General features: G+C 38.4%; 1 protein-coding gene across 1 annotated transcript in view; it reads right to left on the minus strand.

Moving 5' to 3' along the window:
* Positions 1-27,500, minus strand: part of LOC115215777 (protein artichoke-like) — a 150,980-nt gene that overhangs the window by 52,085 nt on the left and 71,395 nt on the right. The window contains exons 8-12 of the mRNA XM_036505741.1: positions 19,407-19,478; positions 15,848-15,919; positions 14,858-14,929; positions 10,091-10,162; positions 1,791-1,862 (exon numbers count right to left, since the gene is read on the minus strand). Coding sequence (XP_036361634.1) covers positions 1,791-1,862; positions 10,091-10,162; positions 14,858-14,929; positions 15,848-15,919; positions 19,407-19,478 — 360 coding nt within the window. The remainder of the gene's footprint in view (positions 1-1,790; positions 1,863-10,090; positions 10,163-14,857; positions 14,930-15,847; positions 15,920-19,406; positions 19,479-27,500) is intronic.

The raw sequence follows: 27,500 nt of genomic DNA on the forward strand, positions 1-27,500 counted from the left end.
AGCACATATTCGTTGTCTGCGCGCGATCAGTCTCGAAAAGTTTTTGAGAAACGCATTGAGCCAATTTGCTAACTTTTCCGCCGGCACGCATATGTCGATGAATGGTTGAATGACCAAATGTAATCTTCACTGGCAGTTCCTCAAGAGATACGATGGGAATATTTTTCTACCAGTTTTTGCAGAACGTTCTCGTCAATCATCTAATTATAGGGAGATAATTAGATGAGTGTGGAGAAGGAAAGAAAATGACGATTATGAAAGGGAAAACACGGCGACGATGATGATGTTTATGGTGCTGCTGTTGATGATGATCGTGGCGATGGTGACTATGATGACGATGATGGTGGTGGCGATAGTAGATTGGCGCTTTCTTTTGTGTTATTGCCTTTATTGAACACATGAAGCAGAATATGACGAATATGCTTCTTTGTCACTTCCAGCTTTGAAAAAATAAATAGCTGTTAAAATCGAAACTTGGACTAAGTACAGGTCCAAGGTGACATTACTATCTGTTTTTATATCGAGGTGATGCAGTTAATTTATCCCGTTCCAGTCGGAGTTTTGGTTCATGCAATTGAAAAAGTTGTATTATTAATGGGAAAATCCAAAGAAGTGGTTTTTGGAATAAATATTAAATATTAAATAGCGAAATAACTTGGTGAATGAGGATGACGACAACGACGGTGGTGGTGATAGTGGATATGATGACAAGGCAGAGGAGGAGGAGGAGAAGGAGGTGGAGGATGTTGTTAATGTTAATGGTGATGATGATGTTGATGCTGATTATGTCGGAGACGATGAAAATGGTGTTTCCAGTCATAAATGTATTGATGACGATGATTTTGGTGATGATGATACTTGTCATGTTAAGTATAAGGATGCTGATGCAGATTTTGATGACGGAGATGAAGACGAGCTTGATCAAGTAGACGTTGAATGTGATGAAGAAAGAAGAGGAAGATGAAGATGTTTTACATACGACAAATATGAAAGAAAACAAAGAAATGAAAGAGCAGGAAAGCAAATGCAAAAGAAAGCAGGAAGAATTACAAGAATTAAAGGGAAAGAAGAACAGGAAGTGGAAGAAGATGGTGGAGGAGGAAGAGAAAGAGGTTGAGGAAGAAGGAAAATAATGGAAAAAGGAAAAGAAGATGCAAAAGATGATGATGATGAAGAAGAACAAGAAACAAGACGAACAGTGTAGAGAGGCGGGTGGAAGATGTAGACAAAGAAGGATAATAAGAAGAAAAGAGAAGAACAAGTAGGAGTAAAAGTATAATACAGAATATAACCGGATTTAGAAAGGGGAGGAGGAACAGAAAAGGTTGAATAAAGCCTAGGAGAAACAAAAGAGGTAGTAGACGAAGAAATAGAGGAGAAGGAGGAGAAGAGGAAGGACGAGAAGGAGAAGGAGAAGCTGAAAAGAAGAGGAAGGGAAGAAGAACAGCAGTAACAAGAATGAGAAAAATTAGGAGATGAAGAAGCTGAACAGTAGGTGAAGAATACCAAGTACAAGCTAAAGAGAAAGAAGAGGTAGAAGCAGCAAAAGAACAAGGAGGAAGAGAAGGAGCTGGAGAAGGAGAGAGATGGAGGAGGAGGAGGAGAGGAAGAACAAGTAGAGAAGAAATAGGAGAAGAGGAAGTACTAGAAATATACACAGGAACAGAAGCAGAAAAAGTCGTAGAAGGAGATGAAGGTGACAAACTATAAATTGCGTCTATGCAAAGACATTACAGATTTAGAAAAATATCGTCAATTAAATACTATAATCATAGGTTGATTTAACTTACATATATTTTAAGCTGGATAGATTGAGGAAGGTCCTTGCTTTGATACTCTTAATTTTATTTTCGTACAAATTCCTGAAAAATAACATTGAGTTCAGAACATTTATTGAACAAATTTGTGTCTAAAGAATTGGATTATGAAAGAGATGGAAAGTAGATTACTATAAAGATGAACTTCATGATGATGTTGCAGATAATGTTGGGTGGGGCGGTGTGGGGGCCTGTGATGAGTATGATGATGCGGCAGAGGAGAAGAAATAATTTTGGGAGTGCTGATGATGGGGGTGATATAAACTTTGATGAAAATGATGATGATGATGATGATGATGATGACGATGATGATGATGATGATGGTGATGTTGCTGACGATTGTGAAGAAGAAGACGAAGAAGAAGTATAGTTACCTAAACAAGCAATTGAGTGAGCCAACTTTTATTTTATAATGAAAATATTTTGTTAAATATTTACAAATAATATACGAAGTGATATGGAAAACGTTGGAAAGAATGGCATAAACAAGGGATAAATTATTAAAAGTCTGAGATGAAGACGAAAAAGAGTCGATGCAGTTGACGAAATAGATTAACATAGGAGAAATAAGAAAGAGGTGAAGATAATTTGGAAATTTTTATGAAAACTACGACTAAAACAACGCAATGATACACTCACCCGCCTTCACCCTCTCTTAAACATACTCATACGCTCTCGCACACTTCTGGCTGAATCATTCAAAACATTGTAATTGGTTGTCCTATTCCCTCTTGCTCCAAACATCCATCAAAAAGCGTTGTTGTTGTTGTTGTTCTTCTTCTTCTTCTTCTTCTTCTTCTTCTTCTTCTTCTCCTTCTTTTTCTCCTTCTTCTCCTTCTTTTTTCTTCTTCTTCTTCTCCTCCTCTTCCTTCTTCTCCTCCTCCTTCTTCTTCTCCTCTTCCTTCTTCTCCTCCTCCTTCTTCTTCTTCTTCTTCTTCTCCTCCTTCTTCTTCTTCTTCTTCTCCTCTTCCTTCACCTCCTCCTTTTTCTCCTTCTTCTTCTCCTTCTTTTTCTTCTTCTACTTCTTCTCCTATTCCTTCTTCTTTTTCTCCTTCTTCTTCTCCTTCTTTTTCTTCTTCTCCTCCTCCTCCTCCTTCTCCTTCTTCTTCTCCTCCTCCTCCTTCTTCTTCTTCTTCTTCTCCTTCTTCTTCTCCTCCTCCTCCTCCTTCTCCTTCTTCTCCTCCTCCTCCTCCTCCTTCTTCTTCTCCTCCTCTTCCTTCTCCTCCTCCTCCTTCTCCTCCTCCTCCTTCTTCTTCTCCTCTTCCTTCTTCTCCTCCTCCTTCTTCTTCTCCTCTTCCTTCTTCTCCTCCTCCTCCTTCTTCTTCTTCTTCTCCTCTTCCTTCACCTCCTCCTTTTTCTCCTTCTTCTCCTTCTTTTTCTTCTTCTACTTCTCCTATTCCTTCTTCTTCTTTTTCTCCTTCTTCTTCTCCTTCTTTTTCTTCTTCTTCTTCTTCTCCTATTCCTTCTTCTCCTCCTCCTTCTTCTTCTTCTCCTCCTCCTTCTTTTTCTCCTCCTCCTTCTTCTTTTTCTTTTTCTTCTCCTCCTCTTTCTTCTTCTTCCTTCTCCTCCTCCTCCTCTCCTTCTTCTTCTTCTTCTTCTCCTTCTTTCTTCTTCTCTCCTCCTCCTCTCTTCTTCTTCTTCTCCTTCTTCTTCTTCTTCTTCTTCTTCTCCTCCTCCTCCTCCTCCTTCTCCTCCTCCTCCTCCTCCCCTCCTCCTTCTTCTTCTTCTTCTTCTTCTTCCTTCTTCTTCTTCTTTTTCTCCTTCTTCTTCTCCTTCTTTTTCTTCTTCTCTTCTTCTCCTATTCCTTCTTCTCCTCCTCCTCTTCTTCTTCCTCCTCCTTCTTTTTCTTCTTCTTCCTTCTTCTTCTTTTTCTTCTCCTCCTCTTTCTTCTTCTCCTCCTCCTCCTCCTTCTTCTTCTTCTTCTTCTCCTTCTTCTTCTTCTCCTCCTCCTCCTTCTCCTCCTTCTCCTCCTCCTTCTTCTTCTTCTTCTTCTTCTCCTCCTCCTTCTTCTCCTTCTCCTCCTCCTCCTCCTCCTCCTCCTCCTTCTTCTTCTTCTTCTTCTTCTTCTCCTTCTTCTTCTTCTTCTTCTTCTTCTTCTTCAGTAGTCTTATATTCATCACATGATTTCACTGCACTACAGAGCGCAGTTCTGTATTCCTTGAGTATGTGCTGTGGTTTGTTGTGATCCTCTTACTTTTACCTTATTGCAAGTTATATATATTTGTTACTCCTGGTGTTTTTCTTATGTATTTTTCTGGTGGAGAAGCTTTGGTCTTGTGCTGCAATTTAAAAATCCTTCAGTCTCTGATTTGAGTCTTGAGCATCTCGGCCATTGTTGGGATTTTGCTTTGTATATTTATTTTGCGTTTAGTTTCACACAGTTTTTGCCATGAAGGGGGGTTTCTTGCCATCGTTTTTTCATGATCCGTTGCTGCTCCAGTTTTAATTTAGATTTCAGTTGCGTGTTGTTTCTTCTTTTTCTTCATAATTGTTAGGTATTATGAATTCTTTTTTATATTTGTCAGCTTCCTTAAAGCCCGAAAACAGTTTGTTGCTTCGTTCGTGGATAGTTGTATTAGTTTTCCTTGCTCCTGAAATGGATATTTTTGTTGTTATTTTGTAGTTATGATGGTAATTTTGTAATAGTTTTATAGCTACACAAGGTCTCTACCACCTTCCACATGTTACATATATAACCTTTCTATGTCAGATGTTGAGAGATACATCCTAAATCTTGTCATTATTTTTCTTGTTTTCCTTTCTATTTTGATTATTTCCTTTAGAGTCTAGTTAAGGATATTGTAACTGTAAATTACGACTTGAACGGCTTGAGTGCTTATACATATTCTACTGTTATTCACATCTAGCTCTGTTATCAGTGTTAATCAAACTCGCCTATACTCTTCCTGTCTTATTTCCTCTTTCCTTTATTTGTGCTGTATGGCATATAGTTCTTTGATTCCTAAGTATTTGTATGCCTGGCCTTCGTCTAATTGTCTTATTTCATTTGCTGTATCTAGTGTGATTTTGCTACTCTTAACTAATTTTCTTCTTTTTTTTTGAAAAATGTACTTTAGCACATTTTTCTAAGCAAAATTTCATTTTCATTTCTTTGGTAAATCCATGTACTGTCTGTAGTAATGTTTCCAGCTGTTTACCATTTGTAGCGTACAGTTTTAGATCATCCACATCTAAGAGATGGCTAAATGTTTTCCCATAACATTGGTTTCCACATCCACCGCTGTTTAGGAAGCCAGATAAAAGTGTCAGTGCCAAGCAGAAAACAAGTGGAGAGGGTGTGTCTCCCTGGAATATTCCTCTCCTAAAGGCATTGGCTTTGGGTTTTATGAGTCCATCTCTTGTCCGAAGCTGTAGCACTGTCTGCCATTTATTCATGGAATGTTTTATATATTTTATGAATATTGACGCTAACTTGTTCATGGCTATTGTATCGAGGATCAATTTTTTTTGGGGGGGGGATACTATCAAAAGCCATATTATTATTATTATTATTATTATTATTATTATTATTATTATTATTATTATTATTATACGTTTGACTTTTGCTTTATATTTGTACAAGTTGGCTCCAAGACTCATCCAGAGACCTCAAGAGACAACAGGCTGGAAGTTCGTGATGTTGTTATGCCTAGTGTGCCATATGTTTGGTTTTGTATTTAGTGTTGTACTAGTGAATGATGTCAAAAAAAAGAAAAGAAAACGAAAATTATGTTTGTTTTAAAACTTGAGATCACATAGAAAGTATTTTGCGTAGGATATGAGCAGTTCCCATGAGCACTATCTTTTAAATTTCTGCCATTTTGGGGTTTCCTGGTATCTGAGTTAGGTAGCGATCAGCCCCTTTTGCTATCATTCCCAGGGCACCTATGACAACAAGTATTGTTTTAGTCTTCAGGTTCCACATTTTGCTGATTTCTATTTCAAGATCTTTAATTTGCTCAGTTTTTGGTAGGTCTTGACAGATACGTTTATGTCGATTGGGACAGTCATATCAATGAGGAGGCATGTTATTATTATTATTATTATTATTATTATTATTATTATTATTATTATTATTATTATTATTATTATTATTATTATTATTATTATTATTATTTATTATTATTATTAATATTATCATTATTATTATTATTGTTATCATTATCATTATCATTATTATTATTATTATTATTATTATTATTATTATTATTATTATTATTATTATTACTGTTTTTGTTGTTATACTTTATTCCTTGTAAAAACATATATTATAAATTTTCCAGATATGGACATCAGGGCGTGTAGTGGTTTTTTTTCCGCTCCGTAAGGGGCTGTATTTATTTATTTGATTATCCTTTGCATTCTGAAAACGCCCAATGTTCTGTAAAAATATTTGAACACAAACACAGAATTTGGCGTCGTCACCATCACTATTAACATCAGCATCAGCAACCAAGGCAGAGCCGAGGGTAAAACGATCTCTCTCTCATCAACCCTCCTACAAAATATCAATCCCTCCCGCCTCGTATTACTCACTCCCACAGCAACAACAACAGCATCAGTATCTGCCTATGCGACGTGATAACTCACTTGACAGTGCTACCAGGTGATACTGCTGGTTTAGGATAAACTACAAGCCCGGAAGTGCTCTCACACGGCCCTCACCTAGACAAATCCGTACTTCAAGCACTGGTTCAGTGTTATTTATTACTGAAGTATGGAGATATGTCGAACAGTTGTTGTCGCGTTTAGGATGGAACTGGGTATCGGCCGAGTCAATTCTGAAGATTGCGGCGCTGTCTTCCTTGACCAGGGACAGCAGGGAATTTTCATCTGCCTGGCATTAGCATCGAAAGAGTTTGCATGTTGGACAAGGTTGCAAGGATTTGAGACAGTATTTTTCTCCTCGTCCAATCTCTCCTCTGCATTTTCAGATTTCACTTGGAAAGGAAGACGAGGCTGGAGAAAGAAAGAAGTGATGCCCCCCACCCATGCATTTGGCGAAATGTGTATAAATGCTGCGAAAATGATCCGTGTGAGTGGACCTACTCAAATAACGGGTCTGTAGGCTGGTGAATTTGAGAAAGAGAGGTGCACCCTTCAAGAGTACCATCGAAGCATCGGGGGATTTAGGATTAGGGGGTAACTGAGCCAAACATGGGTGGTAATCACCCCTGTTAGGGAATTTTCATGTTTTTTTATTGCTTTCGTTGTTTCGTGTAAAATCCCAACTGTCCCAGTCTACAGTAGTGTCTACTATACGTCTGCACTAGTGGCCAATAAATGAAATTATTATAATAATGAAATAATAATAATAATAATAATAATAATAATAATAATAATAATAATAATAATAATAATAATAATAATAATGTTTTGTCTTGGTATAAAAGATTGGCTACAGTAAATATTCTGCTCAATATCACAGATTTGCTTGTCAGTTGTTTGACCTTAACCAGTTGAGCATGTCCCTTAGTGGCTGACGATATGTGCATCTCTGATCACGAGCAGAAGTAGTGGGGGGGAGCATCATAGCCATGTGTTGAGAGGGATTCTTTGGGGTTTGAATAGTTCACCTCTGGAAATATGGGTGGTTCTTTCAACATCCTTAAACAACCCTTATTCAGGGACCGTTTGAGCGGGATGGGCTACTCAACCTGAAGAAAATTCTAACTGGGCCCCACCTGCAAGGTCATGTGCTGTTTATCTTGATATGAGATCACCATGTCGCGCACATATGGTTGTGATGCATGTGCCTGGTGTACCTTTATCAGACGGGTAGTCATGATGGGTATATTGGGCTTCGTATATTTTACCCCAGTGTCACATTGATGGCATGAACTGCTCTCTCACTCAATGATATAATAATAATGATAATGATAATAATAATAATAGTAATAATGATAATAATAATAATAATAATAATAATAATAATAATAATAATAATAATAAAATAATAATAATATAATAATAATAATAATAGTAATAATAATAATAATACTAATAATAATAATAATAATAATAATAAGTATAATAATAATAATAATAATATAATAATAATAATAATAATAATAATAATAATAATAATAATATGCGCAAATGAAGACACATACAATAGAAATACAAAGTAAAAAATGGCTGACCGTTAGTAAGGAGAGACACACAAATAAGAAAGAAGAAAGCAAAGGACCACTGATGTGGTCACAGGAGTGTGACGAAAGAACTCTGACAGAAATAAGATTAAGATTAATGTAAAAAATAAATAACGGTGAAGCAAAGTAACACCAAATATATAGTGTGTGTGTTTTTATTGGCTAAACTGGCAAAATGAACATTCCTAAATACAACAATATTTGTTTCAACACACGATTTCACATCAAAAATCTTGCACAACAATTATATAAACGTAATAATTATTATAATTATTACTATTACAGTTGCTGTTGTTATTATTATTATCATTATTATTATTTTTATTATTATTATTATTATTACTATTGTTATTACTACTACTACTAGTAGTAGTAGTAGGTGGGGGAGAAATTAGGAGGAAAAGTAATGATCAAGAGAAGAGAAGAAATTTATGCAGAATCATCCTTCGCGTTGTAGAAGTTAATGATATATAATTAGAACGGAGAGCCATGAATGGTAATCAGCGTCGATCGAGAAGTTAACATAATAAATAATATACAAAAAGACATACAAATCAAATCGTACAGTCGTGTACGTTCATTCATGCTGAAAGACAGAAACTTAGATATGCACATGCATACACAAAATCATACGGAGTAGGAGTGGCTGCGTGGTAACTAGCTTGCTTACCAACCACATGGTTCCGGGTTCAGTCCCACGGCGTGGCACCTTGGGCAAGTGTCTTCTACTATAGCCTCGAGCCGACCAAAAATCTTGCGAGTGGATTTGAATGACGGAAGCTGAAAGAAGCCCGTCGTATATATGTATATATATATATATATATATATATATATATATATATATTCAATAAAGGGTGGAATATAATTAATTTAATAAAATTAATCAATTTCACCTAGTAGATTTGTCTGTATAATTAATCCAGAGGCTGGGTTTTCGTTATTTTCTGCCTTCTTTTGCCATATACAGCTTACAAATTCTGTTTGTTTGTGGAGACTTTTTACTAGTAGAGGAAATAGTGACCAATTTTGGCTGCTATTTCTAATATTTTCGGTATGTGGTTTTGAGCAACTTGTTGCATTTAACCCTTTATTATAAATATATATATATATATATATATATATATATTATATATATATATATATTATATTGGCCTGCTCGCTTAGCCAGCGGGGTGGCGTCATTCGAAGCTGAAACAATGCGAACGCATTGTGACCAGCGATGCGTAACTACATCTGATGGACTGGTCGGTCACGTGATCACGTGATATATATATATATTTATGTTTGTATGTCTGTGTTTGTCCCATCAACATCGCTTGACAACAAATGCTGGTCTGTTTACGTCCCCGCAACTTAGTGGTTCGACAAAAGAGATTGATAGAATAAGTACCAGGCTTACAAAGAATAAGTCCCGGGGTCGATTTGCTCGACTAAAGGCAGTGCCCCAGAATGGCCGCAGTCAAAATGACTGAAACAAGTAAAAGAGTAAAAGAGAAAAGAGTAATTATAAGAAACTGATGCATAAACCAAGACACTGATATTCACACTCACACACACATACACACTCACACACACATACACACTCACACACACATACACACCTTCCAAGACACTCACACGGAATTGCATATTCCTGTGGAAAGCGACTGAGTGTATTTAGTGCGTTAAGGAGAGTGAGAGAAAAAAGAAAGCATGGAAAGACATTAGTGGCTGTGTGGTAAGTAGCTTGATTACCAACCACATGGTTCCGAGTTCAGTCCCACTGCATGGCACCTTGAGCAAGTGTCTTCTGCTATAGCCTCGGACCGACCAAAGCCTTGTGAGTGGATTTGGTAGACGGAAACTGAAAGAAACCCGTCGTATATATGTATATATATATGTGTGTGTGCGTGTATGTTTGTGTGTCTATGTTTGTCCCCCTAGCATTGCTTGACAACCGATGCTGGTGTGTTTATGTCCCCGTTACTTAACGGTTCGGCAATATTGCATATTCCTGTGGAAAGCGACTGAGTGTATTTAGTGCGTTAAAGAGAGTGAGAAAAAAAAGAAAGCATGGAAAGACATTGAACGTCCAGGATTATATTGTGAACAGAAGGGAATAAAGATACTAATGCAACTTACAGAATCGTTAAATTGGGAAGATTTTGAAAAGATCCAGCTTCTAATTCAGTGATGTTATTTTCATTCAGCTCTCTGTAACAAAATAGTGTACCGTGAAAAAATGTACAGCTTCGTATTGAAATATAAAATGTAATACCTAAAAATTAAGGAAAGTGACGTTGAAGATGATGGTGTAGATGATGATGATGATGACGATGATGGTGATGGTGGTGGTGGTTGTGGTGTTGGTTTTGATGTTTGTGATGGTGGTAATGGATTTGATGTAGGGCGGCGAGCTGGCAGAATCGTTAGCACGCCGGGCGAAATGCTTAGCAGTATTTTGTCTGCCGCTATGTTCTGAGTTCAAATTCCCACGAGGTCGACTTTGCCTTTCATCCTTTCTGGGTCGATTAAATAAGTACCAGTTATGCACTGGGGTCGATATAATCGACTTAATCCCTTTGTCTGTCCTTGTTTGTCCCCTCTGTGTTTAGCCCCATGTGGGTAATAAAGAAATAGGTATTTCGTCTGCCGTTACATTCAGAGTTCAAATGCAGCCGAGGTCGACTTTGCCTTTCATCCTTTCGAGGTCGATTAAATAAGTACCAGTTACGCACTGGGGTCGATATAATCGACTTAATACCTATGTCTGTCCTTGTTTGTCCCCTCTATGTTTAGCCCCTTGTGGGTAATAAAGAAATAGGTAATGGAGTTGATGATAATTGATAATGATGCTGATACTGGTGGTGCTGGTGATGATGATGATGACGGTGATGGTGATGGTGATGATGATGGAGATGATTATCATGATGATGGGGATGTGCATGGTGGTGGTGATGGTGGTGGTGTTTATTGCAATGGTGTTGATGAGGAAAGTTATGGCAATGATGATTTTGATGATGGTGATGGTGAAGAAGTAAGTTAGCTGGAAATATTTTCAGAGAAATAAAGTAAATGGTTAAGAATAGGAAGATTAGAGATATTTATATATAAGTAAATAGTGTAAATAACGGACAGAGTCAAGACTATTGAAAAGGTTGCAAGACGCAACGAAAATTTGGGAAAATAAAAATAAGAAATAAATGGAAGTTTCACCGGTGAGTGTGATAAATTATAAGGCACAAAAAGAAAATGACTCCCCAGACACAACAGAATATGTTTCAACACACGTGCTCATATAAAGAATCTTGCAAACCAAATCCCAAAACGAAATATATGAGTAAAGTTGCTTTCAAAATACAATTACAAGATTTATGGGCGGCATTCAACTTTGATCCAGAGCTAACCGCAGTAAATGTTATACAGACATGAACACAAGTTGATACACTAGTATTGAACCCCCCCCCCTACACGAAACATAAACACGTGTATACACATACATAAAATGTGCGGCTTGAACAATCACACACACACACACACACACACACATACACATATGTACTAATACACACTCATAAGGAATCACAAACATACACACAAACTCATATTGTAAGACATTCAAAATCAATCACTTAGAGCTCTGGAGGTGGTTTGAGGATGGAGAGAGAGACAAAGAGACAGAGCGCAATAGACTGGGATGGCAATTAAATATTATAATTATGACAGCATTGAAATACTGAGGTGTAGGAGTGGCTTGTTTACCAACCACATGGTTCCGGGTTCAGTCCCACTGCGCGGCACCTTGGGCAAGTGTTTTCTACTATAGCTTCGGGCCGACCAAAGCCTTGTGAGTGGATTTGGTAGACGGAAACTGAAAGAGCCCATCGCATATATATATATATATATAATATATATATATATATTATTATATATATATATGGGGTGGGTTTGTTTTGTGTGTCTGTGTTTGTCCCCCCAACATCGCTTGGCAACCGATGCTGGTGTGTTTACATCCCCGTAACTTAGCGGTTCGGCAAAAGAGACCGATAGAATAAGTACTAGGCTTACAATGAATAAGTCCTGGTGTCAATTTGCTCGACTAAAGGCGGTGCTCCAGCATGGCCACAATCAAATGACTGAAACTAATAAAAGAGTAAAAGAGTACTATGAAGAATGATCCAAATAACTCTTTTGTTAAATTTTTTAAAGTTCTGGAAAATTCCTCCCTCAATTTTTATGATTGCATTGTTATACAAATTCCTGCAAAATATAAATTAAATGGAGAGGAATATGTAATGTATTATCCCATAAATAATTCGTTTTTTATATTTCTTTCATTGTCATAATAAGATAAAATTCTGTTTTAATGTAAAATGTACTCTCCTTCATTTTCTACAATGCTCTTCCATCTAACTGGAAATCTCCCAAATTTCACTTGTCCGTAAAGATAAATACTCCTCCAGTACTCCTCCAGGCGCAGGAGTGGCTGTGTGGTAAGTAGCTTGATTACCAACCACATGGTTCCGGGTTCAGTCCCACTGCGTGGCATCTTGGGAAAGTGTCTTCTGCTATAGCCTCGGGCTAACCAAAGCTTTGTGAGTGGATTTGGTAGACGGAAACTGAAAGAAGCCCGTCGTATATATGTATATATGTATATGTGTGTGTGCGTGTATGTTTGTGTGTCTGTGTTTGTCCCTCTAGCATTGCTTGACAACCGATGCTGGTGTGTTTACGTCCCCGTTACTTAGCGGTTCGGCAAAAGAGACCGATAGAATAAGTACTGGGCTTACAAAAGAATAAGTTCCGGGGTCGAGTTGCTCGAATAAAGGTGGTGCTCCAGCATGGCCGCAGTCAAATGACTGAAACAAGTAAAAGAGTAAAGAGTAAGAGTAAAGAGTACTCTTCTGAAACCTTGGTTGGATAAGACTTGAATTTTTATTCAAGTCTTATCCAACCAAATGATTTTGAAGACTAGATGTGGATAAGTCCGGCAAATATGGTGTTTGGGGATTTGTTTCCCCATTCAGACTTGCCAAGCCTTTGGAATGTCATCCTCGCTGTATGTTTCCGAAATCCATCCTGATGTTAGTACGCCGTTCGCTTTGATAACAAAGTTGGTCGTTTTTTTAAATCTTAGAGCTGACTATAGCCGATCAAGCTGCAAGCAGCCAATATCATTTGTTATCGTTTCTCTTGGGTTGGAATGTAGAAAATGGACTAGACATCTCAAAAACTCATATACTCTTTTACTCTTTTACTCTTTTGCTTGTTTCAGTTATTTGACTGCGGCCATGCTGGAGCACTGCCTTTAATCGAGCAACTCGACCCCGGGACTTATTCTTTTGTAAGCTCAGTACTTATTCTATCGGTCTCTTTTTGCCGAACCGCTAAGTTACGGGGACGTAAACACACCAGCATCGGTTGTCAAGCAATGCTAGAGGGACAAACACAGACATACAAACACACACACACACACAAAGACACACACACACGCACATATATATATATATATATATACATATATACGACGGGCTTCTTTCAGTTTCCGTCTACCAAATCCACTCACAAGTCTTCGGCCGGCCCGAGGCTATAGAAGAAGACACTTGCCCAAGGTGCCACGCCGTGGGACTGAACCCGTATCCATGTGGTTGGTAAGCAAGCTACTTACCACACAGCCACTCCTGGGCCTATCCCACCAAACAATTAGAACACCTTAAGTGGGTGAAGATCTTCTTTAGCCTGGTGTGTCGGTGTTTCTCCTCTTGCTACCCACTGCTTTCGGTGCATTGTATTCTTGTAGATAATTCATTTCTCCTTACCAATAACTATTCGGTCCAAAATTGTTCTTTCGTCAGATGCGACAGCAAAGAAGCGTAAACATTCGCTGTCAGGGCACGATTAGACTCGGCAGGTTTGTGAGGAACCCACTGACCCAATTTGCGATGAATACTTGAATAACAAAATTCAAGCTTTACTGCTAGTTCCTCAGCAGATACGATGGGATTTTGTTCAACCAGTTTTTCAGAATGTCCCCATTGTGCTCTAAAGATCTTACAGGACGACCCTCATCTTCTAGGTTGTAGTTTTTGTCTCGTTATTGCAGTCGCCTCCATTCATGCTGACTTACGCTTATTGACCGACACCCATACAGTACATTATTATTATTCATCGCACCTTCCGTTGTGCCTTATATGCTCCTTTGTCACTTCAATTATAAATGTTAAATTCGAAATGCACTCTTCGAAACTCGCACTAAGACTAAGTACAATGGGAAATTACCTGCTTTTTATAGCAAGGTGATGCAAGTTATTTATCCCGTCCCACTCCGACTTTTAGTTCATGCAATAGAAAAAGCTGTATTATTTATGGGAAGATCCAAAAGACGTGGGAGAAGAAAAGAAGGAAGAGGAAGAAGAAGAAGAAGAAGAAGAAGAAGAAGAAGAAGAAGAAGAAGAAGGAGAAGAAGAAGAAGAAGATGAACTGGAAGGAGAAGAAGAAGAAGAAGAAGAAGAAGAAGAAGAAAATAAGGAGAACACGAAGAAGAAGAAAAGGAGAAGAAAAAGAAGAAAAACAAGAAAAGAAGAAGAAGAAGAAGAAGAAGAAGAAGAAAAGAAGGAGAAGAAGAAGAAGAAGAAGAAGAAGAAGAAGAAGAAGAAGAAGAAAAGAAGGAGAAGAAGAAGAAGAAGAAGAAGAAAAGGAGGAGAAGAAAAAGAAGAAGAAGAAGAAGAAGAAGAAGAAGAAGAAGAAGAAGAAGAAGAAGAAGAAGAAGAAGAAGAAGAAGAAGAAGAAGAAGAAGAAGAAGAAGAAGAAGAATTACTAGAACAATCAATTGAGGTAGGAGATGTTTATGAAAACATTTAGAAAGATATCGTGAAAGAAGCATTATAAACGTAGGTTTATTGAACTTACAGAGTCCTTAAACTGGAAAGATTTTGGAAGGTTCCTGATTTGATTTTCTCAATTTTACTTCCGTGCAAATTCCTGGAAAATATCATTGAGTTAAGAACATTTATTGAACAAATTTGTGTCTAAAAATTGGATGATGGAAAAGATGAAAAGTAGAATAACATCAAGATGAACTTCATTTTGTCAAAGGTCACAGCGACCTTTGACAAGAAAGAATTTGCTTTCCTCTTTGCAGGCCCCGACTTGTCGTTGAAGAGTTGTCTGCAGGCGGCAAGTCACATTGCTTGGGGGACCTAACAAGAAGAATTGTTGTAAATCTATGTGCTGCCCTTGTGGCTAATTAAACGAAATAAACGAAAGGTTCTAGTGCCTCCTTCTTGTAAGAGGTTTGAACCTCATATTGATTTTTTAAGAAAAGAAAATATGTTTTCGAGAAAAATCCAATCAATGGGTGTTGGGTTTCGTCTCTCATTTATTCATTTTATTTCATTTTCATTCATTAATATGTTTGACCAGCCCGCAAAGCTACACAATCTTTGTACTGTCAATATGACAAATTTTATAAAATAAAGTAGCTTGCTTACAAATCACATGGTTCCGGGTTCAGTCCCACAGCGTGCCACCTTGGGCAAGTGTCTTGTACTATAGCCTCGGGCCGACTAAATCCTTGTGAGTGGATTTGGTAGACGGAAACTGAAAGAAGCCTGTCGTATATATATATATGAGTGTGTGTGTTTGTGTGTCTGTGTTTGTACCCCCAACATCGCTTAACAACCGATGCTGGTGTGTTTACGTCCCCGTAACTTAGCGGTTCGGCAAAAAAGACCGATAGAATAAGTACTAGGCTTACAAAGAATAAGTCCTGGGTTCGATTTCCTCGACTAAAGGCGGTGCTCCAGCATGGCTGCAGTCAAATGACTGAAACAAGTAAAAGAGTAAAAGAGTAAAGAGTATATTTTCAATAAAAGAGAATCAAGAAGTAACACAACTTACAGATACTTTAAACTGGGAAGATCTTGAAAAGATCCAGCTTCTAATTCAGTGATGTCATTATCATACAAATTTCTGTAACAAAAAAAAGTGAGACGTGAAAAAACGTACACAGGTTCGTAATGAAATAAAATATATAATGCCTACAAATTGTAGGTGCTGATTAAAATGTAGATGGTGATAATTATGGTGGTGGTGTTTGTCGTGGTGTTAGTTGTGATGTTTGTGATGGTTTTGTTAGATATGATGATAATTCGGTGGACGATTATGATCGTGTTAGAGTTCATGTTGATGATGATGCTGATGGTGGTGATGGTGGTGGTGGTGATGATCATCATCATGATGGTAGACCTCTTCCATATTTCACAAGTTTAGAACGAAAAATACTCCTCCAGTACTGTTCTGAAATTGTCTACAAATTTCATACTTTTTTCCATCCAAATGACTTTGAAGGCTGCAGAATAACTGGAAATCACATCTGGAAATGTCCGGCAGATGTGGTGTGTGAAGCTTCGATTGCCATTCAGACTAGTCTAACCTTTTGAATGTCATACTCACTTTATGTCGCCGAGCATTTTCCCGATCGAAGAACACCTTTAGACTTGATAACAAAGGTGGTCATTTTTCTTCTAGAGCTGACATAAGCTGCTTATGCTACTGTCTTCGTCCCATTAGTGGGAGAAGTGCGAAACGTGGTCCTTTGCTATTCGTGAGACCCGCAGAAGAGAAAGCAGATCAACCCCCGACACCGAGAGCATCGACGGATGGATGAATGCGCATCCAGGCTCAGTGGTTGCATAGGAAGTCGGGGACAAGAAACAGGAATAAAGAGTGAGAGAAAGTTAGGGCGAAAGAGTACAACAGGGGTCACCACCACCACCCTGCCGGAGCTTCGTGGAGCTTTAGGTGTTTTCGCTCAAGAAACACACACAGCGCCCGGTCTGGGAATCGCGATCCTCCGACCGCGAGTCCACTGCCCTAACCACTGGGCCATTGCGCCTCCTGCTTATGCTGCTCGCAGTAGATGTCCTTTGTTATCGATCGCTTTGGATTTAAATTTTCAAAGTGGAATAGAAAACTCACATTCCACCAAAAGATAATAACACCTTAAGTGGGTGAAGATCTTCTTTAACCTGGGGTCTCAGTGTTTCTTCTATTCCTACCGATTGTCTTCGGGGATTGATATTCTTGTAGAGAATGCATTTCTCGTCACCAGTTACTTTTCGGTCCAAAATGGTTCTTTCATCAGTCGTGATAGCAAAGAAAAACAAACATATGGTGGCTTCGTGCGATTAGACGTGAAATATCTGTAAGGAATTGTTATATTTCGGAATGGTCATTTTGCCAGTTTAGCCAATAAAAACACACGCACTATATATTTGGTGTTATTTTGCTTCAGTGTTATTTATTTTTTACATTAATCTGAATATTATTTCGGCCAGAGTTCTTTCGTCACACTCCTGTGACCGCATCAGTGGTCCTTTGTTTTCTTCTTTCTTATTTGTGTCTCTCTTTACTAACCGTCAGCCATAAAAAACCTTGCACAACAAATATATAAACGTACCATCTGTAAGGAATCCATTGACCCAATTCGCTGACTTTTCTGATGGAAGATGCAAATGAATGGTTGAATGACCAAATGCAAACTTCTCTGTTAGTTCGTGAACAGATACGAATATATTTTTCTACCAGTTTTACTGAACGTTTTTGTGTAGCTCTACAGATCTTCCATGACGAGGCTCGTCTTCCAGGCTGTACTCTCCGATTCGGAATTGCAGTAACCACCATTGAAACTGACTTACGCTTATTTACCGACACCCATACAGTGCATAAGTATTCATTGCACTTTCCGTTGCATCGTTGCCTCATATAACAGAATATTCCGAATACGCCCGTTTTTCACTTCTGTACTATCTTTGAAAAAATAACTTAAATTCGAAATGCACTCTTGGAAACTTGCACTAAGACAAAGTGCAATGTGAAATTACTACCTGCTTTTTATAGCAAGATGATGCAAGTTATTTATCCCGTCCCACTCCGACTTTTAGTTCACGCAATGGAAAAAGCTGTATTATTTATGGGAAGGTCCATAAGGAGTGGTTTTTGGAATAAATATTAAATATTTTAACGAAATCAGATGAGTGTGGAGGAGGAAATAAAATGGCGATCATTATAAGGAAGAGGACGGTGACGATGATGATGATGATGATAATGCTGCTGCTGCTGCTGATGATGATGATGATGATGATGATGATGATGATGATGATGATGTTGTTGTTGATGATGATGATGATGATGGTTATGTTGATGATGACGACGATGATGGTGGTGATGATAGTTGATGTGATGACAAGGCAGAGGAGGAAGTGGAAGATATAGTTACTGTTAATAACGATAAAACGGTCTTGCCAGTCATGAATATATCAATGATGATAATTTAGGTGATGATGACAATTATCCTGATGAGCATAAGTATCCTGGTGAAGATTTTGATAACGAAGATGAAAAAGAGCTTGATGCCGTAGACGTCGACTGTGATGAATGAGGAAGAGGAAGATGAAGATGCTTTTTACACGAGACGAATATTTAAGAAACAAAGAAATGAAAGAAAGGGAAAGAGAATACAAAGGACATCTGTGAGAGGTAGACGAACAGAAGGGGATGAAGAAAAAAAGTAGAAGAAAAGAAAAGGAGGCAGAACAAGAATATGAAGAAGCAAATGATGAAGACGAGGAATAATAATAGGGAGAACGAGAAGAAAAGGATAAATGGAGAAGAAGAAGAGGAAGAAGACGAAAAGGAGGAATAAAGAAGAAGAAAAAAGTTGTAGCAAATTAAGAAGAGAAGGAATCGGGTGAGCATAAAAAAGAGGAGGAATTAGGGGGTTCATACAGAAGAAGAGTAAGATGGAACTGGAGCGAAGAGGAAGTGAAGTACAAAAAGATAAAAAAAGGACTGGTAAAAGAAGAGAAAATAAATGTAGACTGAAAGAAAAGAAGATAAAGAAGGAGGAGAAGGAGAAAAAGAAGAATTAGAAAGAGAAGAAGGTGAAAAGTAGTATAATAAGAAGAGAAAGGAATAACGTCTACAAGGGTTATTCAAAGATGGTATTTACATTCGATCTACAGTTAAACTATTTCTTTATTACACACAAGGGGCTAAACACAGAGGGGACAAACAAGGACAGACATAGGTATTAAGTCGATTACATCGACCCCAGTGCGCAACTGGTACTTAATTTATCGACCCCGAAAGGATGAAAGGCAAAGTCGACCTCACAACGTAACGGCAGACGAAATACAACTAAGCATTTCGCCCGGCGTGCTAACGATTCTGCCAGCTACCCACTCACAGCCATTCATCCATACAGAGATATATATATACAAGCATGCAATAAATATTTCCCCTCAAGTATCACGCTCCCATATATATCACGTCTCAGAAGTGGGTCCACACTCACATTCACATACATTCACAAAATATAAATTGCATCTATAGGACATTACAGACTCAGAAAGATATCGCCAAAGAAATATTATAAAAGTAGGTTGGTTCAACTTACAGAGTTGTTAAACTGGAAAGATGTCGGAAGGTTCCTGCTTTGATTTTCATAATATTATTTTCGTGCAATTTCCTGGAACATAAGATTGAGTTAAGAACATTTGACTAAAATTTGTGACTAACGAATTGGATGATGGAAGTGATGAACAGTAGATTACTATGAAGATGAACTTCCTGATGATTTTGGAGATAAAGTTGGGTGGATTAAGGGCAGTGATGAGTATGATGATGTGGAAGTGGAGAAGAAATTATTGCCGGAATGTTGATGATGTTATGATGCTGATGATGGGGAGACGCTCTTAATTTTGATCATTATGAAAATGAGGGAGATTTTCAGTCTTTTTTTGTGATGATGAATATGATAGTGGTGATGATGATGATGGTGTTGAAGAATCTGTGTGTGTAAAAGAAGAAGAAGAAGAAGAAGAAGAAGAAGAAGAAGAAGAAGAAGAAGAAGAAGAAGAAGAAGAAGAAGAAGAAGAAGAAGAAGAAGAAGAAGAAGAAGAAGAAGAAGAAGAACAAGAACAAGAACAAGAACAAGAACAAGGAGAAGATTTGTTACAAGAACAATCAAATGAGGGTGCAAAATTTTATTTTAAAATGAAAAGATTCCGTAAAATACTTTCAGATGATATTCGCGGTGATGTGGAAAACGTTGGAAAGAAATCGCATGAAACACGGGATAAATTATTAAAAGTCTGGGATGAAGAAGCAAAAGAGTCGATGCAGCTGAGGAAATAGTTTAATATATAATAAGAGAACGAAGAAAAGTGGTGAAGATAGGGAAGAGATTTTTATGAAAACTACGACAAAAAAAACTCACCCACACTCTCACACACACTCCTACATTTCTCACACAATCGTTTTTAAAACTGACTGGATCGTTCACAACTTTGTAATTGGTTGTCATATTCCCTCCTGCCCCAACTAACCAGAAAAAGCTTGATTTTCATTATTATTATCATCATCATCATCATCATCATCATCATCATCATCATCACCAGCATCATCACCATCATCATCATTATTATTATTAGTAGTATTAGTATTATTATTATTAGTATTATTCAGTAGTTTTACTTTCATAGCGTGCTTTCACTTCACTACCGAGCGCAGCTCTGTGTGCCTTGGGTATGTGCTGTGATTTGTTGTGATGCTCTGATGGTTATTGTATGGAAAGTGTTCTGCGTAGTATGTGTGCAGTGCCTTATTATTATTTTTATTATTATATTATTATTATTCAGTAGTTTTTATTTTTATAGCGTGCTTTCACTTCACTACCGAGCGCAGCTCTGTGTGCCTTGGGTATGTGCTGTGATTTGTTGTGATGCTCTGATGGTTATTGTATGGAAAGTGTTCTGCGTAGGATGTGTGCAGTGCCTAGTAGTGCAATTTTCTGTATGTTATATGTGTTTGTGCTTTTGTTATGTATTTGTCTGAATATTTTTTTATCATGCCTAATGCACCTACTATGATAGGAATTGTTTCTGTTTTCAGGTTCCACATTCTAGTTATCTCTATTTCCAGGTCTTTGTATTTGAGAGTTTCTCCATTTCTTTTAGAGACACGTTGTCATCTGCCGGTATTGATACATCAATTAGAAAGCATTTTTTTCTTCATGATCTCTGACAACTATATCTGGTCTGTTGGCCTTAATTTCTCTATCTGTGTGTATCGGCATAGCCCAGAGTATGGTTGCTTTCTCGTTTTCTGTGACCTTTTCTGGTGTGTGCCTATACCATCTTTTTTCTGTTGTTATTCCATAATGTTGGCATAGCTTCCAATGTATGTAGGTTCTAACTCTGTCATGTCTGTGAATATATTCCTTCTTAGCCAGGACTGGGCAGCTAGAGATAATATGATTTATTGTTTCTTGTCCATCTCCACATATTCTGCAGTTACTTGTAATATTTCTTTTCATTACATGTTTTTGGTAATTTCTGGTGGGGAGGCTTTGGTCTTGTGCTGCAATTAAAAATCCCTCTGTTTCTGCTTTGAGTCCTGAGCTTCTCAACCATTGCTGGGATTTTTCTTTGTCTATTTCTTTTGCGTTTAGTTTAGTGCAGTATTTACCATGAAGGGGCTTTTCTTGTCATCGTTTTATCATGGCTCGTTGCTGTTCTATTTTTAGTTTGGATTTCATTTGTTTTATAGCTTTTGTTGTTTTTTTCTTCATCATCTTCTTCTTCTTCTTTGTGTTTATTAGGTGGTATGATTTCTTGTTTGTATTTGTCAGCTTCCTTAAATACTGAGAACAGTTTTTTGTTTTGCTCGTGTTTTGCTGCTATCTGGATCAGTTTTCCTTCCTTCTGAAGTAGGTATTTTTGCAGTCCTATGGTGGTTATTTTATAGTAGTTTTCCAGCTGTATAAGGCCTCTACCACCTTCTATACGTTTTATATATAGTCTTTCTATGTCAGATTTTGGGTGATGCATCCTAGATCCTGTCAGTATTTTTCTTGTTTTCCTATCTATTTTGGACAGTTCATTTCGTGTCCAGTTAAGGATATTGTAGCTGTAACTTATAACTGGGACAGCTAAAGTGTTGATACCTATTATCTTGTTTTTAGCATTGAGCTCTGTTTTTAGTATTGATCTAACTCGTCTATAATATTCTTTTTTTATTTTCTCTTTCATTTGTGTGTGTTGTGTCTTATCTAGTTCATGGATTCCTAAGTATTTGTAAGTTTGGCTTTGGTCTAATTCTTTTATTTCATTGGTTTTATCTAGTGTGATGTTGTTACTCTTAACTAGTTTTCCTCTTTTCATGCTTACTTTGGCGCATTTTTCTAATCCAAATTTCATATCTATTTCTTTGGTAAATCCATGAACTGTCTTTAATAGTGTTTCCAGCTGTTTGTCATTTGCAGCGTATAGTTTTAGGTCATCCATATATAAAAGGTGGCTGATCGTTTTGCCGTAACATTTATATCCGCATCCAGGTCTATTTAGCATATCAGATAGAGGTGACAGTGCCAAGCAGAAAAGGAGTGGAGAGAGCGTGTCTCCCTGGAATATTCCTCTTCTAATGGGATTCTTTGGTTTTCATGAGTCCCTCTTTTGTTGGAGGTGTAGGACTGTTTGCCATTTATTCATAGAGTGCTCTATGAATTTTATGATTGTTGGTGCTACTTTGTTAATGGCTAGTGCTTCGAGGATCCATGTGTGGGGGATGCTATCAAACGCCTTTTTGTAGTCAATCCAGGCCATACTGAGGCCTTTCTTCTTTCTGTGGCTGTCTTCAGTTAGGGCTTTATTAATCATTAGTTGATCTTTACAGCCATATGAGCCCTTGCGGCATCCTTTCTGCTCTTCTGGGAACAGTTTGTTTTCGTCCAGGTGCTTGTTCAGCCTTTGTGATATCACTGCAGTAAATGCCTTGAACATAGTAGGGAGGCAGGTTATTGGTCTGTAGTTTTCTGGTTTTGTTGTTTCATTTGATTTGGGAATTAAGATGGTTTTCCCCTTCGTGAGCCATTCAGGCATTGTCTCTGGCTCTGCTAGTATGTTATTATTATTATTATTATTATTATTATTATTATTATTATTATTATTATTATTATTATTATTATTATTATTACTATTACTATTATTATTATTATTATTATTGAGTGAGAGAGCAGTTCATGCCATCAAAGTGACACTGGGGTAAAATATACGAAGCCCAATACACCCATCATGACTACCCGTCTATAAGGGTACACTAGGCACATGCATCACAACCATACGTGCGCGACATGGTGATCTCATATCAAGATAAACAGCACATGACCTTGCAGGTGGGGCCCAGTTAGAATTTTCTTCAGGTTGAGTAGCCCATCCCGCTCAAAAGGTCCCTGAATAAGGGTTGTTTAAGGATGTTGAAAGAACCACCCATGTTTCCAGAGGTGAATTATTCAAACCCCAAAGAATCCCTTTCAACACATGGCTATGATGCTCCCCCACTACTTCTGCTCGTCATCAGAGATGCACATATCGTCAGCCACTAAGGGACATGCTCAACTGGTTATGGTCAAACAACTGACAAGCAAATCTGTGGTATTGAGCAGAATATTTGCTGTAGCCCATCTTTTATACCAAGACAAAACAATGTACATGATAACACTTCCAATCAGTTAAGATCAGAAGCCATGAGAGCCACTGCCTGGTACTGCATCAGGGCATTTATACTGCATCAGGGCATTTATTATTATTATTATTATTACTATTATTATTATTATTACTACTAATATGATTATTATTATTATTATTGTTATTATTATTATTATTATTATTATGATTATTATTATTATTGTTATTATTATTATGCAGTAGTCTTATTTTCATGGCGTGCTTCGACTGCACTACCAAGTGCAGCCTTTTGTGTCTTGGGTCTATGCTGTGGTTTGTTGAGATGCTCTCATTTTTGCCTTATTGCAAGTGTTTTACGTAGGATGTGTGTGATGCCTAGTAATGTAATTTTCTGTATATCTTTATATATAAAATTGAAATTGTGTGTGTGAGACTCTGTCTCCTCCGATTTAGATTCCTAACTACTCCCACATTTTGCGGTGCAGTATAACCAAAAGCGGGTATCTTATAGTCGTCATTCATATCGAGCCCTTCTGAGTATTAGCGCGCGTCTACAATGAGTCTACGATTTAAAAAAATAATTTACCATCATTTTTCCGCATTTTTAATGATTTTTGCTCGGGTTATATAATGGGAGTAACTCTCTAAAAATGCTTACATAGTTCTTTCCCTTACAATCCTGAGCAACGCCGGGCGATACTGCTAGTTATATATATATTTGTCAATCCTGGTGTTTTTGCCGTGTTTTTTATCATGCGTCTGCTATGATAGGAATTGTTTTTAGACTCCACATCGGAGTTTCTTCTTTTTCCAGGTCTTTTTATTTTGTAAGTTTCTCCATTTCTTTCAGAGAAGCGTTGTCATTAGAAAGCATTTATTTGGTTGATCTCTGACAAATCTATCCGACCTATTGATCTTAATTTCGTTATCTGTGTGCATTGGCATATCTCATATTATGGATACTTTCTCATTTTCTGTGTCCTATTCTGCTGTGTGCTTATACCAACTTTATCCTATTGTTATTCCAAAGTGTTGGCATAGCTTCCAGGGTATATAGTTGCTCCAGTGTATGCAGTGTGTGTGAATATATTCCATCTTAACCAGGAGGTGCAGCCAGAGATAATATAGTTTATTGATACTTGTCCATCTCCACATATTCTGCTCTGACATCTACGATTCTTTGTGTTATACGTTTTGGGGGAAGCTTTGGTCTTATGCTGCAATTTTAAAATCCTTCAGTCTCTGATTTCAGTCCTGAGATTCTCAGTCATTGTTGGTATTTTGATTTGTCTATTTCTTTTGCGTTTAGATTAATCCAGTTTTTGCCACGAAGGGGCTTTTCTTGCAATCGTTTTGATTTCAGTTCTTTTACACGTTTTGTTTTTTCATCTTTTCTTCATAATAGTTTTTTGTATATGTCAGCTTCCTTAAAAACTGATAACAGTTATTTGGTTTGTTCGTGTTTTGTGGTTATTTGTATTAGTCTTCTGAAATATGTATTTCTCTAGTCCGTTGGTAGCTATTTTCCAATAGATTTGTAGCTGTATGGGAATGGGAGGTAGGCTGACAGTTATATTCAGGAATGATCTGGATCCTGAGGTAAAGTTAATCTTGCTGGACCCAGATTGTAAGAGGGTGGCCCTGGACGTGAGCAATAGTGAAGGTAGTGTCATTAGACTGGTGGTCGCCTATGCCCCTAGTTGAGCAAAACGGCCGGATTTCTTAAGTTTGGAAGCCTTTATATATACATCTCAGCATTTACTGTTTGTGGGGAATTGGAATGGCAACTGAGACGCAGGCTGGGATTGTGTTTTATCGTAGCCGATAGATGCGGCGGGGTGTGCAAAATCTTGGAGCACCTGACCAACCATTTCCAATTCTCTCACAGTTACCGACTAGATTAATTTAATACACTAGTGCGGTGCTGGACCAACCGCATGGGTTCATCTAGATCGTATATTAACAGGATTTACACTAAAAAAACAGACAGTAATATTACAGCATGTCCACATTTGAAAATGGTAGCCTACTCAGATCAGAAGTTAAGTTAAGTTAATTTTTGGGCTCAAAAAGCAAAAAGCAAGGCCATGTAGGGGGACATGGAGTTATATACAGGGTGGTGTTCATGCAAAGAGTTCAGGCTATTTCTGGTCAAGAGAGACTTTGAACCGACCGGTCGTCGGCATCTTCACTATCTCGTCCGGCAGCTTATTCCACGGATACGCAACCCGAACGAAGAGAGCCCCTCTCATTTGATTGAAATGAAATTGTCGCAGATAGAGCTTTTCGGAGTGACCCCGCAGCCAACGTTCTGGAGCAGGAGTGAAGAACAGCTCTTTGGAGAGGTTACACTTTCCGCTTATAATGTTGTGAGCAAGAATGAGATCACCACTTTTGCAATTGTATAATCAACTTAAATAAGACGCGTAGGTTAGGGCCCGGGTACTGGAAGCTGCACATGTCGTTTGCAGAAAGTAAGGGGTAGGGGACCGGGTCAACAATTTAGTTAAGCAAAAGATGGCAGCGGGGATAGTCAACAATATATGGATGGGGGCTGTCAGAAGAGAGATTGGAACAATATCGATGGGGTTGAGCGAAGATGTACCATTATATAAAAGTAGAAAGGAGGAGGAGGAGGAGCTAGCGGCTATGTTAGGCGAGGCTATTTGCAATGGCCTTACAACCGACGAGATAGCAGCGAGTATGGCTTTAGACCAATTCTTCAATGCGAAACATCAAAGTTGTATTGTCAAAGCTAAGGCGCTTGCTCTGACAAAAGAGGAGAACTATCTGCTCGATGGGCCTGTGTGGTGGAGGCGCATCGTGGTAACTAAACATCAATTTTGTCTTTGACGAAACAAGACGGACATGCACTACGTGATTCCAAGCAGAGGTGTGTGGCCTTCCTCTAGCTCTATAGTCAGTGGTTCTGTGGGAGCAGCAAGCCAGAAACGGTAGAAATTGTTAGTCCGTGCTTCGTCGGCTTGCCTCCCCTCTTCACGGCCGACGTTGAGCTCTGCGAAAGACAGAAAACTTCAGCCCAAATTCAGTGCTCCCTTATCGGCTGCACGTGGCACAAGTCACCTGGTTTGGATGGTCTGTCTTACTAGCATTACGAAAATATGCCAGACTTGTTCCCCGATCTACCCGAAGTGCTCTGCTGTAACTGGCAACAGAACCGGCGTATTTCCAGGGCTATGAACTGAGGCGTAGTGACGATGATAGGGAAAGACGAAAACAAAAGGGACACATTAGATAACATCAGGCCCATAACTCAAAACAGAGTTTAAGATCTTGGTGAAAGTGTTAGCGTAGAGGTTGGTGCTTGTCGAAGATTTGGGTGCACATCCACATCTGCCCGTTGGTCAAAGTTAATGGTCACCTCTCGGACGTTTCAGATTTCCTTATCAATCGGTCAAGGGCACCTTATCTCCTCCTTTCTGTACGCATTGAAGTTTCGAGCCCTTAATGCGGAACCTGGAGGTGCATCTTGCCAGAACCGGGAGTCGGAAGGGATGTGTCGTTTTAAACGGATATCACTGTCATGCTGTCGCAGACCGCAGAACTCGAGGTTGTCGGCACATCTTTGGAGGAATATGGAAATGTGACAGGAGCAAAACTTAACCCGGAGAAGTCGGTGACGAGCAGAGGATTTTGGAGGGGGCGAATGCGTACATCGCGTCCATCATATACATGCCTATTTCTTTATTACCCACAAGGGGCTAAACACAGAGGGGACAAACAAGGACAAACATATGTATTAAGTTGATTACATCGACCCCAGTGCGTAACTGGTACTTAATTTATCGACCACAAAAGGATGAAAGGCAAAGTAGATCTCTGCGGAATTTGAACTCACAACGTAACGCAGACGAAATACCGCTAAGCATTTCGCCCGGCGTGCTAACGTTTCTGCCAGCTCGCCGCCTTTCTGCCAGCTCGCCGCCTTTCTGCCAGCTCGCGTCCATCATATACATACCGTCCGTCAACTACTACCGGCTGACCGTTGTGTCTTGCCCTCGTTG

Source organism: Octopus sinensis, linkage group LG9, assembly GCF_006345805.1.
Source record: "Octopus sinensis linkage group LG9, ASM634580v1, whole genome shotgun sequence".
Classification (NCBI taxonomy): Eukaryota; Metazoa; Mollusca; class Cephalopoda; order Octopoda; family Octopodidae; genus Octopus; species Octopus sinensis.